This window comes from Epinephelus moara, chromosome 17 (assembly GCF_006386435.1).
Source record: "Epinephelus moara isolate mb chromosome 17, YSFRI_EMoa_1.0, whole genome shotgun sequence".
In the NCBI taxonomy this organism is placed as follows: Eukaryota; Metazoa; Chordata; class Actinopteri; order Perciformes; family Serranidae; genus Epinephelus; species Epinephelus moara.
The window spans coordinates 6,918,295-6,936,904 of NC_065522.1; the positions used below are offsets into that span (position 1 = coordinate 6,918,295).

Below are 18,610 nucleotides of genomic sequence, written 5' to 3' on the forward strand. Positions count from 1 at the left end.
TTGGTGATGTGTCAGCTATGGACGTGGGAGAGATGTAAACTGAAACTGAACTTTTTTAGTCACGTGTTTTAATGGTAGACGGAGCATTTACCTGAATGCCTCAGCCTAGTGTTTACAGCTTCTCCTATTTTCACATAAATTTGTGTTACAGGATGATACTGTTAATGATCCAATTAGTGTAACCATACCCTGTACCTGCAACATTTGTGTTACGTGTTATTGCAGTCCCATTGCAGCCTCTTTACAGTGGATGGTCCATTTGATATGAGATCTCTATTTATTCCGCTTCCTGTATTTATGACACTCTGTATTTGTCTTGTCTTTCAGTTTGTGTGCTTTTGCCTTTTCTGTTTGTTGTCTTTGCCATCTGCTGCAGGTGTACTGATGCCACACACCAGCATGGAAGATGTGCGCACACACATGCTTACAAAGCAAATGAAAGCTTTTAGCTCAGTGAATAGTTGGTGCAAATGTTTTTGTCCATTTGTGTGTGAGAGAGACAGAGCTGGAGGTTTGTGATGCTTTGCCCTACGACCGAGGCATAGAGGATTAACTGTGTGTGTGTGTGTGTGTGTGTGTGTGTGTGACCTGATGTGGTCCTAAATATTGACTTGGCTGATTTAAGGGATTATATGAAACATGAGGGCGAGCAGAGGTTGAACAGACATAGATACTTGTGTGACCTTATGTTGAGGTAAGTAGCAAATCAGAAAGAAGTGAATTTCTTCTATTAGTGTTTATCTAACTGTTTGTTCCTCTCCCACACCCCTCCTCTTCAATCCCATCCCCTAATGTTTTAACCCACTTCTTTCCTCCTACTTCATCACCTCACTTTGTTCATTTATCTTTTCTTTTCAATCCTCCCCGCCTTTCAAACTGTCTCAATTTCCTACTTTATTCTCCCTTCTCTCCTGTCCTATCTCCATCACCCTGAGTTCTTCATTTGCACCTCCTCTTCTCTGCCTCTTCTCTCATCACACCTTCCAACCTCTTCTCAATCCCTCTCCAATCTTTTCGCACTTCTCTCATCCTCTCCACATCCACCTCTCTGCTCTTCTACACCCTCCCCTCCTCTGTATCACCTTTTTCTTTACCATCCCTCCCTCCATTTCCGTCCTCTCTCTTCCCACACCACATCTATAGTGCCCCACCTCAGCGGGCGCCCGGTGCCTCCCCGTCTGCCCACAACATCAGCAGCGCCGCCGTGTCAGACCGTACCAACTTCTCCCGAGGGGTGGGCATACGCAGCACATTCCACGCGGGCCAGCAGCGGGGTGCCCGGGACCAGCAGGGCTCCGCCTACCCCGGCGGGCCCGCGTCCCCGTCACTGTCACATGGCAACAGCCAGGCCCGGAGGACACACGGCGCCACAGGGATTTTCAGCAAGTTCACATCCAAGTTTGTACGCAGGTGAGTGGCAGAAAAGAGAGGCAGGAGCATGGGAAAATGGGAAGGGTGAATCGTGACGATGAAACTCTGTGGTTGCAGTGTCGGAGAGAGGAGAAAGGAAGTAGCAAGACAGATAGGACAGGAGAGGATATAAGGCAGAAGAAGAAAGTTCATAGTAAATGCAGAGCAGTCATGGTAGCAGCTGTTCTACTTATTATCCAGCTACAAGTATAGTTTGAAGCTTTTTCGGAGTATTGAGGTTTCAGCTTTAAAGAGAAAATGACTAGGTTTACATTACAAGCCATCTCATGCGCTCGTTTCCTCTGGGGAACGACGTACCCTACGTCCATGTCATCACTGGTTTTCAGAGTATTTCTTTAAAGGGGCTGGTCTCATCTCATCCCTATCACTAAACTTGTGCTGATCTGTAACTCTGCTGGGAGTAGAAAGGGAGAGGAAGGGAACAGCTGTGTCTCCTCTATAATTTTGTTTGGAGCAGTGGTGACTGAGGCGTAATTTTGGTTTTGGTTCCACGTCTGGCCCAGTTTTCATCTCAGTCCTCTACTGCAGGTTGCAGCACTAAAACTGCTCTCATGGGTACCTAGTTGTAATCAAAGCTTGAGTTGATTTATTTCGATTTTTTTAAATTTCCCTGGAAGTGGTGTCAGCTTTGTAGCTTTGATCCAGTCTGCTGTGTAAATACAGAGAGGTGAAGACGGCACAGTGTGGTTATAGAAGTGGAAGGGAAGGAGGAACCTGACTAATGTAGCATTTACCAGTAGTAGTCTTTTTTATTTTTTTACCGATGGATTTCCAGATTGCAACTAGACTGATATTTCTACTTGCCAAGCCCATTGGCAGACATTTTTTTTTAAATAGGCAAAAATGTCAGTGTTTGATCTAAATTATGTGTGAGGGCTGGTGATGTCTAAGTCAAAATAAGAAAAGGTAAAAGAGCGCAGATGAGACGAAAAAGCAGCGAGGCTGACTGTCATATCATAATCAGGCCGCTGTCAGAATGGAACATGTGGAGGAGAGGAAGTGACAGGAAGTGAGGGTTTAAAGGTGGCAGGGATGAACGCGACTGAAAGAGGAAGGGCCAAGTGAGCCGTGAAATACTGACAAGCTGAGAGAGCAGGTGAGAATGACATTTTCGTCATCGCTCCCGTGTCACCAAGCAGCCCCGGAGGTTCATCATGAATACAAGTGTTAAACGTGTGCGAGGACGGGAAGTAGGAGAATGAGAGGATGAAATGTATTTTTGGTGAATTTTAGTTTGAGAGAAATGGAGAATGATCAAAGTGTCATGCCTGCATTCGTGGGTGTTGGTGTGGAGTTGGTGTGTGTGTGTGTGTGTGTGTGTGTGTGTGTGTGTGTGTAAGAGGCGGTGGTACAGGCACAGCCACTCTCTAGGCCTCCCACTCAGAGATACTGTAGCTCCGTGGCGACAGTATCCATGGTTACACCGGAGATATCACTTTTCCCTCAACTATAAATACCGCTAGTGGGGACACCTTGACACACATGCATGCCACACATGCACACACAACTTGGCGTGCTGGTAGGAAGTAGAGGTGGTGGAGACAGAGAGATTGTGTTGCATTTGTACAGTTCATCCACACACACACACACACACACACACACATATACACACTAGAGCTGTGTTTTATTAACATATCATATAACTTCACCACTGCATTTTCCCGCTTGGTCTGGAGAGCGATGTTTCTCCGTCCTTCAGACACATCGGTGTGCCTGCATGTGTGTGTTCGCTGAATTAAGTTTCTCAGTGTGTGTTAAAGATTAAGTTGTTGCTTAACCTGTGCATTTTCATTTGTGTCTTTGTGTGCTTATAGGAGGTGGTTTTCTCTCCCTTTATTTATTTTATATCACATTTGAACTTCTCACCTCACAAACACTTCTTTTCAGGATCACCTGGGACTGCTCTATATGTGGAGGAGCGCTTCATTTCATATTGGGAGGGGAGGGGGGATGACTGTGTTCAAACTCTTCATGGAATTTTCCCACAGAGCTCATAAAATCTAAGGTGTTCTGGTGTGTGTTTTAATAATGTCTGTTCACACGCCCATACCAAAAATCCCCACATTTAAACACACAGTAACACTGATTTGTTTTTTTTTTGTTTGTGGTTTATTTTTGGTTATTCAATGTTGGTTGTGCTTGCTGCTTGAATCCCAAATGAGCCTGGTTCATGTTGGAGAGTTTGCTTTTAAAGTTTGCTACACAGAGGGCAGCTTGTCTTTTACAGGAAAGTCATAAATCTATACGTTTTTATATATACGTTTGTTTCTCTTTCTTTCTTTCTTTATCCCTCTTTTGTTTTTGTAGAAATCTGTCGTTCAGGTTTCCGAGAAGGTAGGCAACACCCCCAACGTTAAATATAACCCCTTGATATACATACGTATATTCTCTTCTTCATATATATTTTTACATATATATATATATATTTTCTCCCTTTTTGGTGTTTCGTGCAGCTTTTTTTGTTGAAATCTTCCTTTTGTGCCTTGAGCCTTATCTTTTCTCCTCCTTTTTTTTGTGGTTGGCCCCCCTTCTTTGAGCCTTCTGGTTTTGAGTGCCGTGTTTTGGCCCATTTTTATTATTTATTTATTTTTTACTAACTTCCCCCTCACCCAGCCACCCACTCACTTAACTCACTCCATCATCACGCGGCACAATAACACCCTCACCCCTCTTACTCTTCATCACTCCATCGTCCCTCCCGCCCACCTCATCCTCACCCCCTCCTTTTTTTCTTTTTACCAGGTAGAGTGTGTGTGAGCTCGTATCCCACGTAGCGTCCCAGATTTAGGTCGAGTCCTAATGGTGCAATAGATCAAACTACTCCCTTTCTAATCTTAACCCTTTCTTAGCTTCAGATTCAGGTAATGTCCTTCTGTTGAGCTTAATGGAGATCTTCCTCTCTAAATCTAAGAAACGTGAGGTAACGGTGTGAAATGTCATCCCATATACTAATGTCCTCATGTCCATACGCGTGTTGGAGAGAAATACAAGCAGCAGGTGTTTTTATTTTAGCCTCATTGTCTCACTTTACACAGGATGTTTAATATTGCTAACCATTATCAAAGCTAACGTCACCCACCAAACTACCACCCATCTCACCTCTCTGCTTTCACTGGTTAGGTCATTAGAATCAAGTTAGAGGCTTGAGTTCTGTGTAGGCCTGTCACAATAGCTACTTTTGTTGTACAACATATTGCCTCAGACGTAATTGCGATAAACAGTACTATTGTTCCTTTGAAACCATTTCATGCCACTGATATAATAATGTAATAGCATAATTATGCAAGTGCATCCTTTCAAAGAGTAATGAACTTTTATTTCTTAAGAATTAAGTAATTAACAACTGTTACTATATATAAGAAAGTATATGTAAAACTAAAGTACCTTTATAGAATTAGCCTAAAATTACTCAGTTTGAGACTTAACACAAAATTTGACCAACAAAACAAAACCAAGTCAAGTAATAGACGAGTTTAACAGAGCTCCCGAAACTCCGCAGTTGCCTCCATAATCCAGCCGGTGTGCTGCAGTCAGCTCCCTGGGATGGACGGCCTGTGATCCGGCGTTTTGCTGATGGATTTACGGAGTGGAGGATGATGTTTTTAGGGAGTAAAGCTACAGACAACAGACTTTTTTAGCTTGTTGCCAGGGGTTGGCAAGCTAATGATCAGAATTGTGCTTTAGAAAGTGCGACTTCAGACTACCAATGAGCTACACTCTCGTCTTTGAAGTGTTTAACTTTTCTTAGGACTCGCTCAAGTAGGCAGGGTTGGAGAGAAAAAAACATTGCATCCAAGACTTTAAATGGGCATGAAAACCCTGCTGTTTATTATGACATCATGTTGGTGACATTATTATGCAAACAAATGCGCATGTAAGCCCAACAGGCAATATCAAGGTCAGCAAAATGATCGAGGTCATGTCCATGTATCGTAGAGTAAGTCGATAACGTAATTATTGTGACAGGCCTAGCTGTGTTTTTAGATTTTTGGTGTAAGCTTGCGATGATCCCACAGGGGAAGTCATTAGTAAGAAGTCCCTGGCTGTAGTTTGTAGCCGTGGACGGAGGTAGAGAGGAGGAGAGGACCCGGGAGGGATGGGGCTGCAGTGATTTCTCAGGCTGCACTCTTTTTTTCTGGAGGCTGCACTCTTCTTTTCTTTTCATCGCTCTGTTCTCACTCTGGCACTGGCTCTCTAACAGCAGCAGCAACAGAACTGGATGGCTTTGACCTACTCTGGCTGGAAAAGACCTTTATGCTGTGGACACACACATACACAGATAACAATTGATGCACATACACGAACATTTGCACTGACACACCCAAACATTTACATAAACACACATCTCATCTCATGCTCACATAGATATTTGCACCATACACATATGCTAAAAGATATGATGACACATTTCACAACCACATTTGTCCCACACACACTTGCTTTTGAGTGTGTTGTCTGCTTTCTACCAGCAGGTGGAGCAATTCTCCTTTAATCAGGATCTGGACCATTGCTCCACCTGGTGGTTAGAAGTTATAAAACTTTTATATCACAGTGTAATGATGAACTACCTCTCAGTGTTTCTATATAAGCAGCAATGCCTTTGGCCTATTTAAGGGAACTCATAAATCATTACATTTGAAATATGAGAGGGAGAAATAATTAATCTGCCGTAAAAATATATGTATAAATATGGGGAAAATGGGTTATTATGTTCATGAGCATATGATTAGATTCTAGCAGCATGTATCTACAGTACACTCTATATAATGGACAATAAAAGTTCTAAATAACTATGGTGAGATATATTTAAGTTCAAGTAATCATCAGTCCTTTGTTTCCCCTTGAGGTCATTGTGCCCCTCCTCTGGGAGCCATTTTGCATCCCTTCATATTAAGTCAATTCATACAGAGCATGCAAAATGGCACGAATTACTCAACTTTATGTTGTTCACCAGTTTACCTCTGTTATTTAAGAAATCCTTGTATTATTATTTTTTCCACTTCTCCCACGTGTCATTTCCCATGTGCTACATTTTAACCATATTTCTGTTGCAGAAGGTATTTTACATGATGTTTTTTAATGGGGCAAAACAGGAATGATGTCTTTTCCCACAACAGAATGAATTTAAAACCATAAACTATTGAATTTGTCATGTATGTGTCACTTTCCTTCCATTGTCTGCATGTGTTTTGCTGTTTTCTGTCTGTTTCTTTGTTGTTGTCTGCTTTTCTCCGTTTTTTCTTTTGTGTTTTTTTCAGTCTTGTCTGCTGGTATGAGAGAGACTATTTGTGTGTGTATGTTACATATGTGTTACATAGGATTTTTTAAACAGCCTCGTTGTAGGTCCAATGTTACTAATAAAGGTTGTAATACAGTGCTGGGATCATTAATGCACCTAACCTCCTTTAGCCGCACGACTCGCCCTCACCATGCTGACCGTTCTGTTTCAAACCATTCCATCCTGGTCCAAATTGTTCCATTTCTCTTTTTGTTCCCAAACAGTCCATTTTGTTGGAACCCATTCTGAGCCACTCCATTCTGTTCTCAACCAATCCAGTCTGTTCCAGATTGTTCCATTTTGTTCCATTCCAAGCCATTCCATTCCATTCTGTTTTAAATCATTCCAAATTACCTTTTGTACCCAACATTCCAATCCATTGGATGCCATTTCATTCTGTTCCAGCTTGTTGGACAGACATCTGGATATTATGAGCTATCTAGATTTTATCCAGACTTTCCATTGAGTTCCATTTCTATTCAGGCCACTCTGTTCCAGTTCTATCCCAATTCCAGGTGTTCTTTTTCATCCATCACCCTTTTCTCATCCTGGTTGCATCAGCTTTCTGTTAATTCCAACATAGTGTTATCATAACCCAAGTGTTCCTGAAGTGCAGTTTTATTAATTACTAAATTAAGTTGCACCACATTAGTTCCTACGTCGAGATTTGTTGTTCCAGAATACTTTGTGTAACTGTTGTGTAGCTAACCGAATGGTAAGGGAGGTAATATTTTGAGAGTTTCCCAAAAGTAACACAATATACCTTTAATTGTAAAACATTATGCTGATGAGTTTAGACCACCTGATCAAATAGCGTCAGTTTGGCTAGCATGATCAGACGTTCCCCTCGAAACTGAACTGTAAACAGCATAAATACGATTAACTGTGAGACACGCAAATGAGCCTGCATCTTCAAACAATTGGCAGTTATGTTTAAACCATTGAAAGAAGTAGTAACTAAGAATGTAGGAACGCCCTAACACATGGATTTATGAATGACTGGTGCAACTTGTCCTTTTCTGCACTCATCATTACAACCCATTGAACATTCGTGGCATGTTGCCATGAAGGAGCTGTGCCATAGTGGTTACTCAGAGTGGACTGGCATTGTAGGCCGTTAAGTCATCAGGTGGCTCTGGCCTTACATTCGAACAGTTGGAGTGGAAATGAGGTATTTGGCATTGATGCTCGAGGTGGTTGGGTTGAAACACTCAGGCAGGCATGGCGAGCAGCGCGACTGTGATCAGCCAGCTGATTTACTGTCTGTGGAAGAGTCCAGTTGTTGCCCTTAGCCCTCAAAAAGACTAAACTTGTGTTGATTTTTCTCGAGGAGTCCGTATGAGGGAGAGGGTCGGGATGAGGGGAGCAGGTGAGATACAGAGCAGCCCGGAAAAACCCCATAAACCCCCCAGACTCTACCAAAACCGCCTGCCAATCAGTAGACTGGAGCCAATCACTAGATGATCTCTGAGCTTGTTGTGAATGGCTGGGAGAGGGAGGGGAGGGGGGGGCGAGCTGGAATGTAATTGGTTGGTGATGGTGATAACGGCTTGACCAATCAGGGGACGGGAGATTAGCAGTGAATGGGAGCATCCCTGAAAGTGAGAGTGCCGGTGTGGAGGTGAACCTGCATGTGTGTGTGAGGGGGAATCAGAAATGAAGTACCCAAATGTGTGTTTGTGTGCAGGCAGATTAAAAATTTACTACATCACACACACATATAAATTCACACACATTTTAGTAAGCAAAGATGTGCACACACAAACACACACAGGGGTACTTAAAAATTTTTTTTTTTGCTTTTTGTCTCCATTCATTACCACGACCTCATCATCTCCCTCTTCCTCTCAATCATTCCTCCATTTCTCCCTCCTCCTCCTCCTCTTCCTCCTCCTCACTTTTTTGTCTCTACTTTTTGAAAATATTCTCTCAATTCTCACACTTCTTCTTTTTCTCTCTTTGCTTATTTCTTCCTCACCCTCCCTTTTCCCTCGCCCTTTCTCCTTATACCCTCTTCTGTCTTCTTTTTATCTACCCTGTCTTTGTTCTCTTGTCTTCCTCCACCTCTCTCCTTCTCTTCCACCCTCCCATCCCTCACCCAGGTCTATGCTGAGCAGCACAGTGGACAAGTCAGAGAAGACGTCTGGCGGTGTTCTCTCCTCTTCTTCCAACAACGATGAGAACAACTCCTCACCAGGATCTGGTAACACTGGTATGTTGTTTTTTTTCTATTTTCTGATTTTGTCAATAGCAGGATAAACAGAATGGTGGGTGATAGTACTTTTGTCTGAAGTTTGTCTGACCACAGAAATATTTCTTGATGAACAGAAAAATCCAGACAAGAATCAAACATGGCACCTCAATTCATAGTATGTAGCTTGATTTTAGAGGTAAAAAGTTCAAGAAGCTGCTGCAGGGCCTTTTAAACACTCTCAGCACTGATGATAAGGACCTGTGTTTTATCCTCATTTAAATTTTGGGACCTCTAGTCTCTCACAAAGAGTCCAGGCTAGCTGAGTGTCTGTTGTGGAGTGTGAAAGACATTGGCCTTTACCAGGTGGGGATTCTGAACTATTAATACCATTAAAGGATTCTGTTAATCCAGGAAATCAGAATATCTTGGCCTGTGCTTCACAGGTTTTGACTTCACTATCTTTTTTAGTCTCTCAAGAATCCCTTAACTTTAAGTAAGTGCAATACTAGATGACAGGAGTTCTCTTGTAATTAAAGGAATAAGAGATGCAAAGATAATGCTCATCAGTTGCTGCTGTAGCTGAGAGAACCTTCCACCTTTCCACAACTTTCCACAAGTTACATTAGTTTTCTGTCACTGCAGCATTTGACTACCCTGGAAACCAGACAGATCTGTGTGCCCATGTAGTATTTGCAGGGTTTCCCACACACTTATTTATTCATGGCAGGCAACCACAATCAAAACATCTACCGCTACGGCTTGATTTTCTTTTTTTTGGAGCTGGACCTGTCATTAGATGCACCATTGGAATACACATACCGTTTGGTTATGGTTTGGTGCACAGATGGAGCAGCAGAACGTCAGACGCAGTGAAAGTGACTAATGTGGAACTTTTTCGGAGTCCTATTTTTAAATTCTGATGGCAGTAGTGAAGTCTGTTTACTTTTGTCTGTCGCTCAGCACCACGTCACATTTCGTTGCTTTGAGTGGTTTCAGCCGTTGATAACGCTGCTTGGAAAATAATAATTTACTGAGAGGTTTCCGGCCAAATCAATTTTGCGATTTGGTCTGGCAATGTCAGGCTATCAGTTGATATCAGATGTCTTGAAAACTCTCATTTTCATTCAAGGGTATTTAAAGTTTCCTTCCCAGATTCAGTTATTCTTTGTCGTTTTTATTAAGTCAGTGGGTTTTATGGCAGAGAATCATTCTGTCAGTTTCATTGTACATTCTGCAGTCGTTTCTCCACTCTTGTTTCATTCTGCTTGTCTCTCTCCACACCTGTTGTTTTTCAGTTCTTGCTCGCTTTTCTTCCTTGTCCTCTCCCATCTTTGTCCTACTCACTTAATTTTCTTTCTCTGCCTTCTGTCATGTCCTCTCGTAACTCTCGGCCCCTCGCATCTGTTCTGTTATTTATCATGCAACCATCTATCAGTTGTCTCTCTTGTCTCTGCATTACTTTCATCTCTCAGCCTCTCACCACTCTTCCTCTCCTCCCCCCTTCAGGTGGCACCGGCACCCCTCCGGCCATCGGCAGCCAGAAGGACTCTGCCAAGCCGCGCTCCCTTCGCTTCACCTGGTCCATGAAGACCACGTCGTCCATGGAGCCCATGGAGATGATGCGGGAGATCCGCAAGGTGCTTGACTCCAACAGCTGCGAGTACGAGCTGCGCGAGCGCTACATGCTGCTGTGCGTGTCGGGCAACCCGGCGCGCGACGACTTCGTCCAGTGGGAGATGGAGGTGTGCAAGCTGCCGCGGCTCTCCCTCAACGGCGTGCGCTTCAAACGGATCTCAGGCACGTCTATCGCCTTCAAGAACATTGCCTCAAAGATTGCCAACGAGCTCAAACTGTGAGTGCGGAGGAGCAGCGAGGAGAGATGAGATTAAAGGATGGAGGTGGAGGTGGGAGGGTGAAGGGGGTGATAGTGAGGATGATGCTGTAAGCGGGTTGGGGGCACCGTGGAGGTCAGGAGGTAAGCTAAAGGGCGGGATCACTTTAAAAATAACACGATTGTTATCTGGACAAAAGGTCTGACGTAGGGCTATCGGTTCTCTGAGACTAGAAAACGTTTCTTTTCTAGAAGTTTTGTTCCTTAAGTTCACGAGGCCCTGCCATTAGAAACTGAGTCGATTTCCTCTGAGTTGTGAAGTACTTATAGACCGAGGTCTTCTTCTCTCTTCCCTGCTGGGTTTTTTTTTTTTTTTCTTTTGTCACGTTCTACTTAGACGTTCCACTCTTCTGCATGTCCGATCTGCTCTCTCTGTTTTTTAGTAGTCACACTTTGATCACTTTGACCACTCCTGTCACTTCTTCCTGCTATTTATTCAGTTTTTCTGCACGGCTCTGCTGCCAGGTCTGTTTGGGTGGGAGGGAAAGCGGGTAAAAAAAAAAATGGGAGTTGGACGGAGGACAAAGAGAACGGAGCAATCGCTGAAAAAAACTTTCTGCTTTCTCTCTGAATCTCTAACAAGTGATGACGATTGACAGGAAGTGCGGAGCCTTGTTTTGCTGGAAAACTCAAAGGAGTTTTGATTGGATGTGTTCTGATTCTCCTCCAAAAAGTGAATGGACTCCAACTGAGCCAGGACTTTGGTCGCTGAAGCCCACTGTCTCACATACACACACACTCACTCAGACACACACACACACACTTGGACTCACACACCTTTAGATGGACTTTTGTTGGAAGAACTTTGCTGTTGTTGGTTAAAGGACCCTCTCCACCTGCCCACCCAAGCCTCCCCTCCCACCCCAAAATGAACTTTTGAAAATCCACTTGATCCATCCTTCCACCACCTCCCTCTTCCCCTCACAAACACACACAAACACACACACTCACTTCACCACCCTCTCTCCCTCTAATTTCGAACTGAACTCAGCACAAACACATCCATTGTTTTGCCTCTTCACTCCCTTTTTCTTCATTTTGATTTCCGTCAAGTCCGAGGAGTCCAGTTCGACTTGATGTCATCGATGTACGGGCTTAAACCTGGCTTCAAGTCTTCTTTTTTTTTTTTTTCTTTTTTTTTTCCCATTTAGTTTCTTCTTTTATGGCTTTTAAAAAAGAGTTGTGCACTGGAAAAGAGAGGCATATGGGAAACTGGGGAGGGAAGGACAGTTCACAGACGGGGGGTGTCGATGGATTTTATGTTGCCTTTCTTTGTAGAATTAAATTTGGGGTTTTGTTTTTGTTGTCAGCACATAAATGCTCGAATGATTTTATTTGTACTTTTTTTTTCTTTTTTTTAAAATGTTGGTATCACTTTGGTTGGCATCATGCCTTCATATCCAGAATGTCAACCCTGAACCAACGCATTTCTTGTCCCCTGTTTCTCCCCCCCCTCACCCACCCACACATCTTTTCTCTGCTACACGTGTTCCCAAAGAGCAAACACACGAAAACGGTGTCTTTGGAGTATGTAACAAACAGTATGTGTGTGTGTGTGAGTGTATTAAAAAAAGATCACTGGAAAAAAAATAACAAAACAAACAAAAAAAAAGAAGAATCGACAACGATGACAACGAATGGTGAATTATTTTCTTCTTCTACTTTTGATTTGATAATATATTTTTGTGTCGTTGGAAATTTTGGGTTGTACAGATTTGGATTTTTCGGGTCAGGGGGGACGGGGGGGTGGACGGGGTGTGAAGGGTCACGTCGGATCATATCATTGCTGCCTTTTTGGTGTAGTGCACCTTTAACACACACTCATTAAACACAAAGCTCATTGCGTATTGCATTAAACCCCACCCCCAAGTGCAGACAGCAGTTATCAGTGTATTTAATGATGTTGATGGTGGTGGTGACGACTACTGCTCGTTCATTTTTGGCCATTTTTTTCTTTCTTTTTTTCCATCTGTCTGTTCTTTTAAAGGCCTTATTGGTCCAGAATGGCTTGAAGCAGAGAGAAGAGACCTCTTCGCCAAATCGTTCTCATATCAGAGCACACGTTCACGTTCAGTACCACGAACCAGAAGACGTCACTTCCTTTCTCTCACTTTTACGTTGATGCTCCAGTTTGTCAAAGTCGAAGAAAGAAAAACCACACACACACACGGGGGTTAGAGAAAGGGCGCGATGGGGACAATGCCAGGTCCCGTCAGCTGGTTGTTCCTAACTTAACACTTTTCTTTTCTTTCTCTCACAATGACACACTGTCGTTTTTATTATTTTACTTTCAGTTTTTAATACGTCAGATTTTTCTTTAAAAAGTTGATCATTGTATTAAGGTGCTGGGTATTGGATTCTAATTATTATTCTGGCTGTTGCTGTTATATTATCTCTTTCAGGGTTGATTTTATTTTACATTATTTTTTGTTTTACATTGCTGTAATTTACATTGATTTTAAATGTGTTTTGAGCAAACTGTAACTGTAGTGGTGGGTTTGGGGGTTGGGAGGGGTGATCAACTCCTGAAAAATGTATTATTTGTTTGTTTTTTTTTGTGCAAAGATGAAATGATGAAAAATTACAATGATAGTAATAAAAACAATGATATAATAATAGTCTGCCTCTGAAATCCATTATGCAAAACAACAAGGTAAATGTGTTAAGAGAGATGATCGTATGATCTTACAGGATGCTATCAGCAGCTCTGTAGTCTCACAATGAGGTCCATTTAGTAGCTGAAGCTCTGATTCATATCACATGATCGTCCTCAGATGTTTCAGGGAGTTACTGATATTAAAATTTCCATTTTTTAAAAACACTTTAGCACGTGTTATCCATGCTGGCGTCAGATTTGTGATTGAGTGCAGGCCTGAAGCTTAGCAGAGAATTGGTGCTTTGCTTCTGCAGGGTCAAGGGCAGTCAGCTGCAATTTTCTTGTTTACAACACCTCCATTCTGCCAACGAGTCCGAACAAATCAGGGTTTCCTCACAGGCTCAGTTTGTTTAGAGAGATACAGGTAAATATTTTGTTTTAAATGTCACTCCCGTTGTAGCATTAATTGTGGAAATACAAATGAAAAAACATCTTAAAGGGACAGTTCATCCCAAAACTAAGAAAAACATATTTTTACTCCTGCTGTGTGGTGCTGTTTATCAGTCTAGATTGTTTTGGTGTGAGTTGCTGAGTGTTGGAGATATCGGCCGTAGAGATGTCTGCCTTCTAATATGATGGAACTAGATGGCACTCAGCTTGTTGTTGTTTGGTGTTCAAAGCACCAAAATGACCAGGTTACTTAAGATTATCCACAGACCTTGTCAACAGTTTCATGTAGGAACTATTTCTTTCTTCTGAATTACACTTGCCAACTGTATCACTGTGCAGACGGAAGCACACATCCACTCGTGACAGCGTGAGATGTAAACATCAACACCTCGTTTCCACACAGTTTTGTCTCTGAATTTCTGCGTATGCCCCCAGTGTTCAACGCACGAAAATGCAACTTATCATGGATGGATAGAAGCACCGCTGCAGAAATGGCAGAATAGTAGGGTTCCCAGTAGATCACCTGGTGGAGCAGGTGCCCCATGTACAAAGGTCATGACGCTACAGCAGCAGCTGTAAGGCTCAGTACCAATCTGTCGCCCTTTGATGCATGTCGTCCCCACGCTCTCCTTCTTCACACTCATTCTGTCCTATCTAATAAAGGCAAAAAGCCATAAAAATAATCTTTAAAAAAGAGAAAGGGCAGAATAGTTAATTCTGAGTTTTTCGCTGTCCAATCTTGTGGGATTTGTATGGAGCAGAACAAAGCGATAAAAAACAGGACCAATTATGGATAGTGACTTAAAAAAAAGCGAAGAGGTTGTTCTGTCAGCTGTGTAGCCAGTTCTGAGAAATATTTTAAGACATATGATCCACTCTGCATTGACTCTATCAGCTAGTCAAGCTTTTCACGTTAAAAAAGATGTATAAAGAGAGCTGTTTAACATTCATTAATCTGTTAGATAATTTGTTTTCTTGTTAACTTCCTGTGGCACAGTGCATATGGTTTGTCTGAGGTCTGCCGCAATTTATTCATTTATTTATTTATCTTTAAGGTGCTCAAGGTATATTCCAGTCTGAAAAAAAAACAAAAAAATACAAGGAGGATGACTGAGGTTCCCATAGGAATTAATGGAGTTCTGGTAGAATCACATACGAACACACAGCTATATGGAAACGAGGCGTAAAGGTGTCCTCAGCTGAGCTGTAACTAACTCAGTGGTGCTAGGTGAGCTAGCAGTAGATGCACGCTTCCCTCTGCACTGTGATATGGTTCGTGGTTGTAGTTTAATAGAAAGAAAATAGTTCCTACATGAAACTGCTCACAACAAGGTCTTCAGTAACATGATGTATACTCATGATGTCTGGAAAGAGACATTGCTGTTGTGTTTATCTAATGTATTTTTTGGTGCTCTGAACACAACAAGCTGAGTGCCATCTAGTTTCATTATACCGGAGAGAAGGCAGACATCTCTATGGCTTATACCTCCAACACTCGGCAACTCACACCGAAACAATCCACACTGATAAACCGCGCTACAGGTAAGAGGAAAAATATATATTATTGATTTGCAAGTGAACTGTCCCTTTAAGTATCGTCTTAACATCCTTAAAAAAAAAAGTGGAATAGCTGAAACAAATTATTTGCTGCCATGTGCAATTAATATTCAACACAATATTTTTATCGGAGCCCAGAGGCTGTATAAATGACTGTTGGGTTTCAGATTCAGAAAATGAAGATGAAAACATGCTGCTATTTGAAATCCTTGGTGTGTGTGTGAGATACAAATGGTGCTCCACATCGGCAGAAGGGGGTGTTAACTGACTGTTTCCTGTGCAGGTGTGTAAGTGTGTGCAAATTACAACTGGGTCACTTTCAGGTGTGCAAGAAGTCTTCCTGATGATCAAAGGACTGTTGCACCAATTATATGTATCCAGGTAGGTATGTATGTTTTTCTATATATATATTTTTTCAGACTCTCTGACAGCAGTTCCTGTGTGGGATAATTGTACAGCATACAGGCTGTGTGACTGTCAGCAGTAATGACACTTAACAACCATGGCCGGGTAGGCCGTCTTCACAGCGGACATTTTGAGTTGTCAAAGTAGGAAAAGCACAGGTGAACTTGATAACATTAACGGTGGCTCAGTTCAGTCAAGTGTCCCAATGAGTCAGTTTGCACAACACCAGGGCCTACCCTAAGTGGAATGCAGCCGTCATGAATGTTATTGAATACACCTGTGCTTTTCCTACTACAGCAGGTCAAAATGTCTGCTTTGTGAAAGGTCTGTTCACCTCTTTGACGAGTGCCTCAGATCAGAAACTGAAGGTGTGAGGACTGAAACACACCCCCACCTAGGGGTGCTTTTGCATTTTGTATGTACCCTGACCCCTAGACTAGGAGGTCACCAAGGAGGAAGTGGGTGTTCTCTCATGTATTCCAGTGGCTTTTTGCCTGATAGGTGGGTATGCTGTAAACAGCCATAAATAGAGGTGCATACACCCTCCACTACACCACTGCCGTCACCTCCGAGCTCCCAGTGGACACAGAACTTTATAATTCAAGTACAATACAAACTAAAATAATAAAGGTAGATTCTGGTGTCCCTCTAGAAGAGCGAGCCACAAAATTAGCCACCATGTTTTTACTTTAGTCATGCAAATTAACAAATTTGCAATTCATGTAATTACCAAAACTGTGATGTTTTGAGGCCCTGGGCAGTTGCCCACTTTGTTATGTAAAAACACTGCAGACATGTCTGACAGGGTTCTTTATGTGGGATTACATGTATCTGTTGGTAGACAGTTTGAGGAGAAATCGTTTCAGGGTGGTACAACACTGTGGTAGTTAGTTTCCTGCTGCCGTGTTGATACAGCTGCTGACAGATGCATGGCATATCTTGCATCAAAGTGGTGTTACTGTTGGTGCCACCGTCACATAAAACAGATCGCTTTCCATTTTCCTCAAAGCCTGGCAGCTACCAGTTTCCACTGTTACTTTGGTTGTTTTGCCAGTTTAACTTTTCACTGATACTCTGAGGCCGTTTCAGCTTTCAATGAAAATGTATTCAACTTTCCACCCTTCCTGAAACACCTCGCTGTCAATTTTACACTTCTTTGCTGTGGTCATGTCTGCCACCTTGTTAGGTAATTGTTTCGTTTGTTTACCATCTGTTTATGAAAACACATTAGTTACGCCTGGTTCCTTCTTGATGCATGTCTGCAAACTGTATAATAGTCCTGCCATTGTGAAGCGAAGGGAGAAAATGTAGTGATCTTGCACGATAAACCAATATTGTGTGGTGGGCCTCATTTATTATATTTTGAAAGTCAAGCCGAGAGGCTGGATTTTGGACATACCTGATCTTAGGTAACTGCGGATAGCTACCCATATCTGCCAGGAAAAATAGAAGTGCTCCTCTTCCTGTTTTCATTGCACAATGTTTCAGTTTCTTTTGAAACTTGTCTGTTTCCACTTTAAACTGATGAAGACTGGCATAATGAGAAGGCATTTTAATGATGACTTGCTGTTATAATGATTTCATCCTCAGCAGCCATGTGTACAGGTAAAACCCGACACAGCTCGTGTCCCCAGCCCTGCTCAGGAATGTGGGAGCTGCAGGTGGCCGAACCTGTTGGGAGTCAACAGATGGTGTTTTGACAAGACTTGGCATTTGAAAACAGAATGATGTGCACATGAGGTGTTTTTCCTTCATTCTGCTGAGTAAAAATCCCAATGTATTAAGATCCAGACCCTAAAATCACAGATGACATAAATACCGTGTGTGTGTGTGTGTGTGTGTGTGTGTGTGTGTGTGGATAAATCGCTTTAACGCTGTGCTATTTGGTCATTTCTTTATTCTAAAAAAAAAAATTCTCAAACACAAACAGTTCAGTTTCCACAATGTAAACAACTTCTCACATACAGTACACACAAGCAGTTTTTGGGAGGAACAACTGTAAGAAAAACAAGTCCAAGCAAAGTCAAAAGGCAAGCCACTTTAAAGCCAAACGTAGTGATGGGCCGCTTTGATTCCTGCTCAGTGCCGCGTTGAACTGAAGGCCTGAATTAGTGGAGAAGCACTGAACAGATTAGAAAAGGTTTACACATGACTCGTGATCCCAGATCTGCTTGAAACGGCAGTGATACACAGGCAACTAGACTATGAAGAGAGGAAAGATTCTGTATGGCAGACGACGCTCAAAAGAAATCACAAATACGCACAGCGGAACATCATTCAGTCATTTGTTCATGAGGGTGTCGATATCACCCCGAGCCCTGAACACAAGCAGTCATTTAACTAGAGGCAGAAAGCTGTATGGTGGCTGAGTGAGAAGCAGCACATCCTGAAAGTACACTGGCTGAATGAATCAACTTTTCAGATTGACTTTGACCTCTCTGACCTCCTTCTGTGCCTAGACAGGACTTTAACCTAACACAGAGAACGCTGCCTTCACTGGACTCAGGGTTGTCCTCACTTTTGTTAACTCACTGTTGAAATTACTCTGACGTGCTGGGTAACAAAACACTGACCTTGAATCCTCTTCCCCGACCTGTGCTAGTTTGGCTCTCCTACAGAAGTGTTAAATGAATAGTACAACATTTTGGTAAACATTCACTTTCTTGCAGAGAGATAACTACCACTCTCAATATGAAGCTACTGCTAACAGCTGGCTAACTTAGCTTAGCATAAAGACAGGAAACACAGGGAAACAGCTAGCCTGGCTCTGTCCAAAGGTAACAAAATCCACCTACAAGCACATCTAAC

At 42.5% G+C, this 18,610-nt stretch overlaps 1 protein-coding gene across 14 annotated transcripts in view; it reads left to right on the forward strand.

Moving 5' to 3' along the window:
- The window catches only part of mark2b (MAP/microtubule affinity-regulating kinase 2b), a 65,154-nt gene extending 52,192 nt beyond the window's left edge, over positions 1-12,962 (forward strand). For 7 of the 14 annotated variants that reach the window (XM_050067183.1, XM_050067194.1, XM_050067191.1 and 4 more), the window contains 5 exons: positions 1,144-1,410; positions 3,739-3,765; positions 8,040-8,078; positions 8,812-8,921; positions 10,410-12,962. In XM_050067183.1, coding sequence (XP_049923140.1) covers positions 1,144-1,410; positions 3,739-3,765; positions 8,040-8,078; positions 8,812-8,921; positions 10,410-10,759 — 793 coding nt within the window. In that variant the 3' untranslated portion in view covers positions 10,760-12,962. The remainder of the gene's footprint in view (positions 1-1,143; positions 1,411-3,738; positions 3,766-8,039; positions 8,079-8,811; positions 8,922-10,409) is intronic. The other 7 variants (XM_050067185.1, XM_050067186.1, XM_050067187.1 and 4 more) reach the window with 5 other exon arrangements.
- Positions 12,963-18,610: the final 5,648 nt, after the last annotated feature.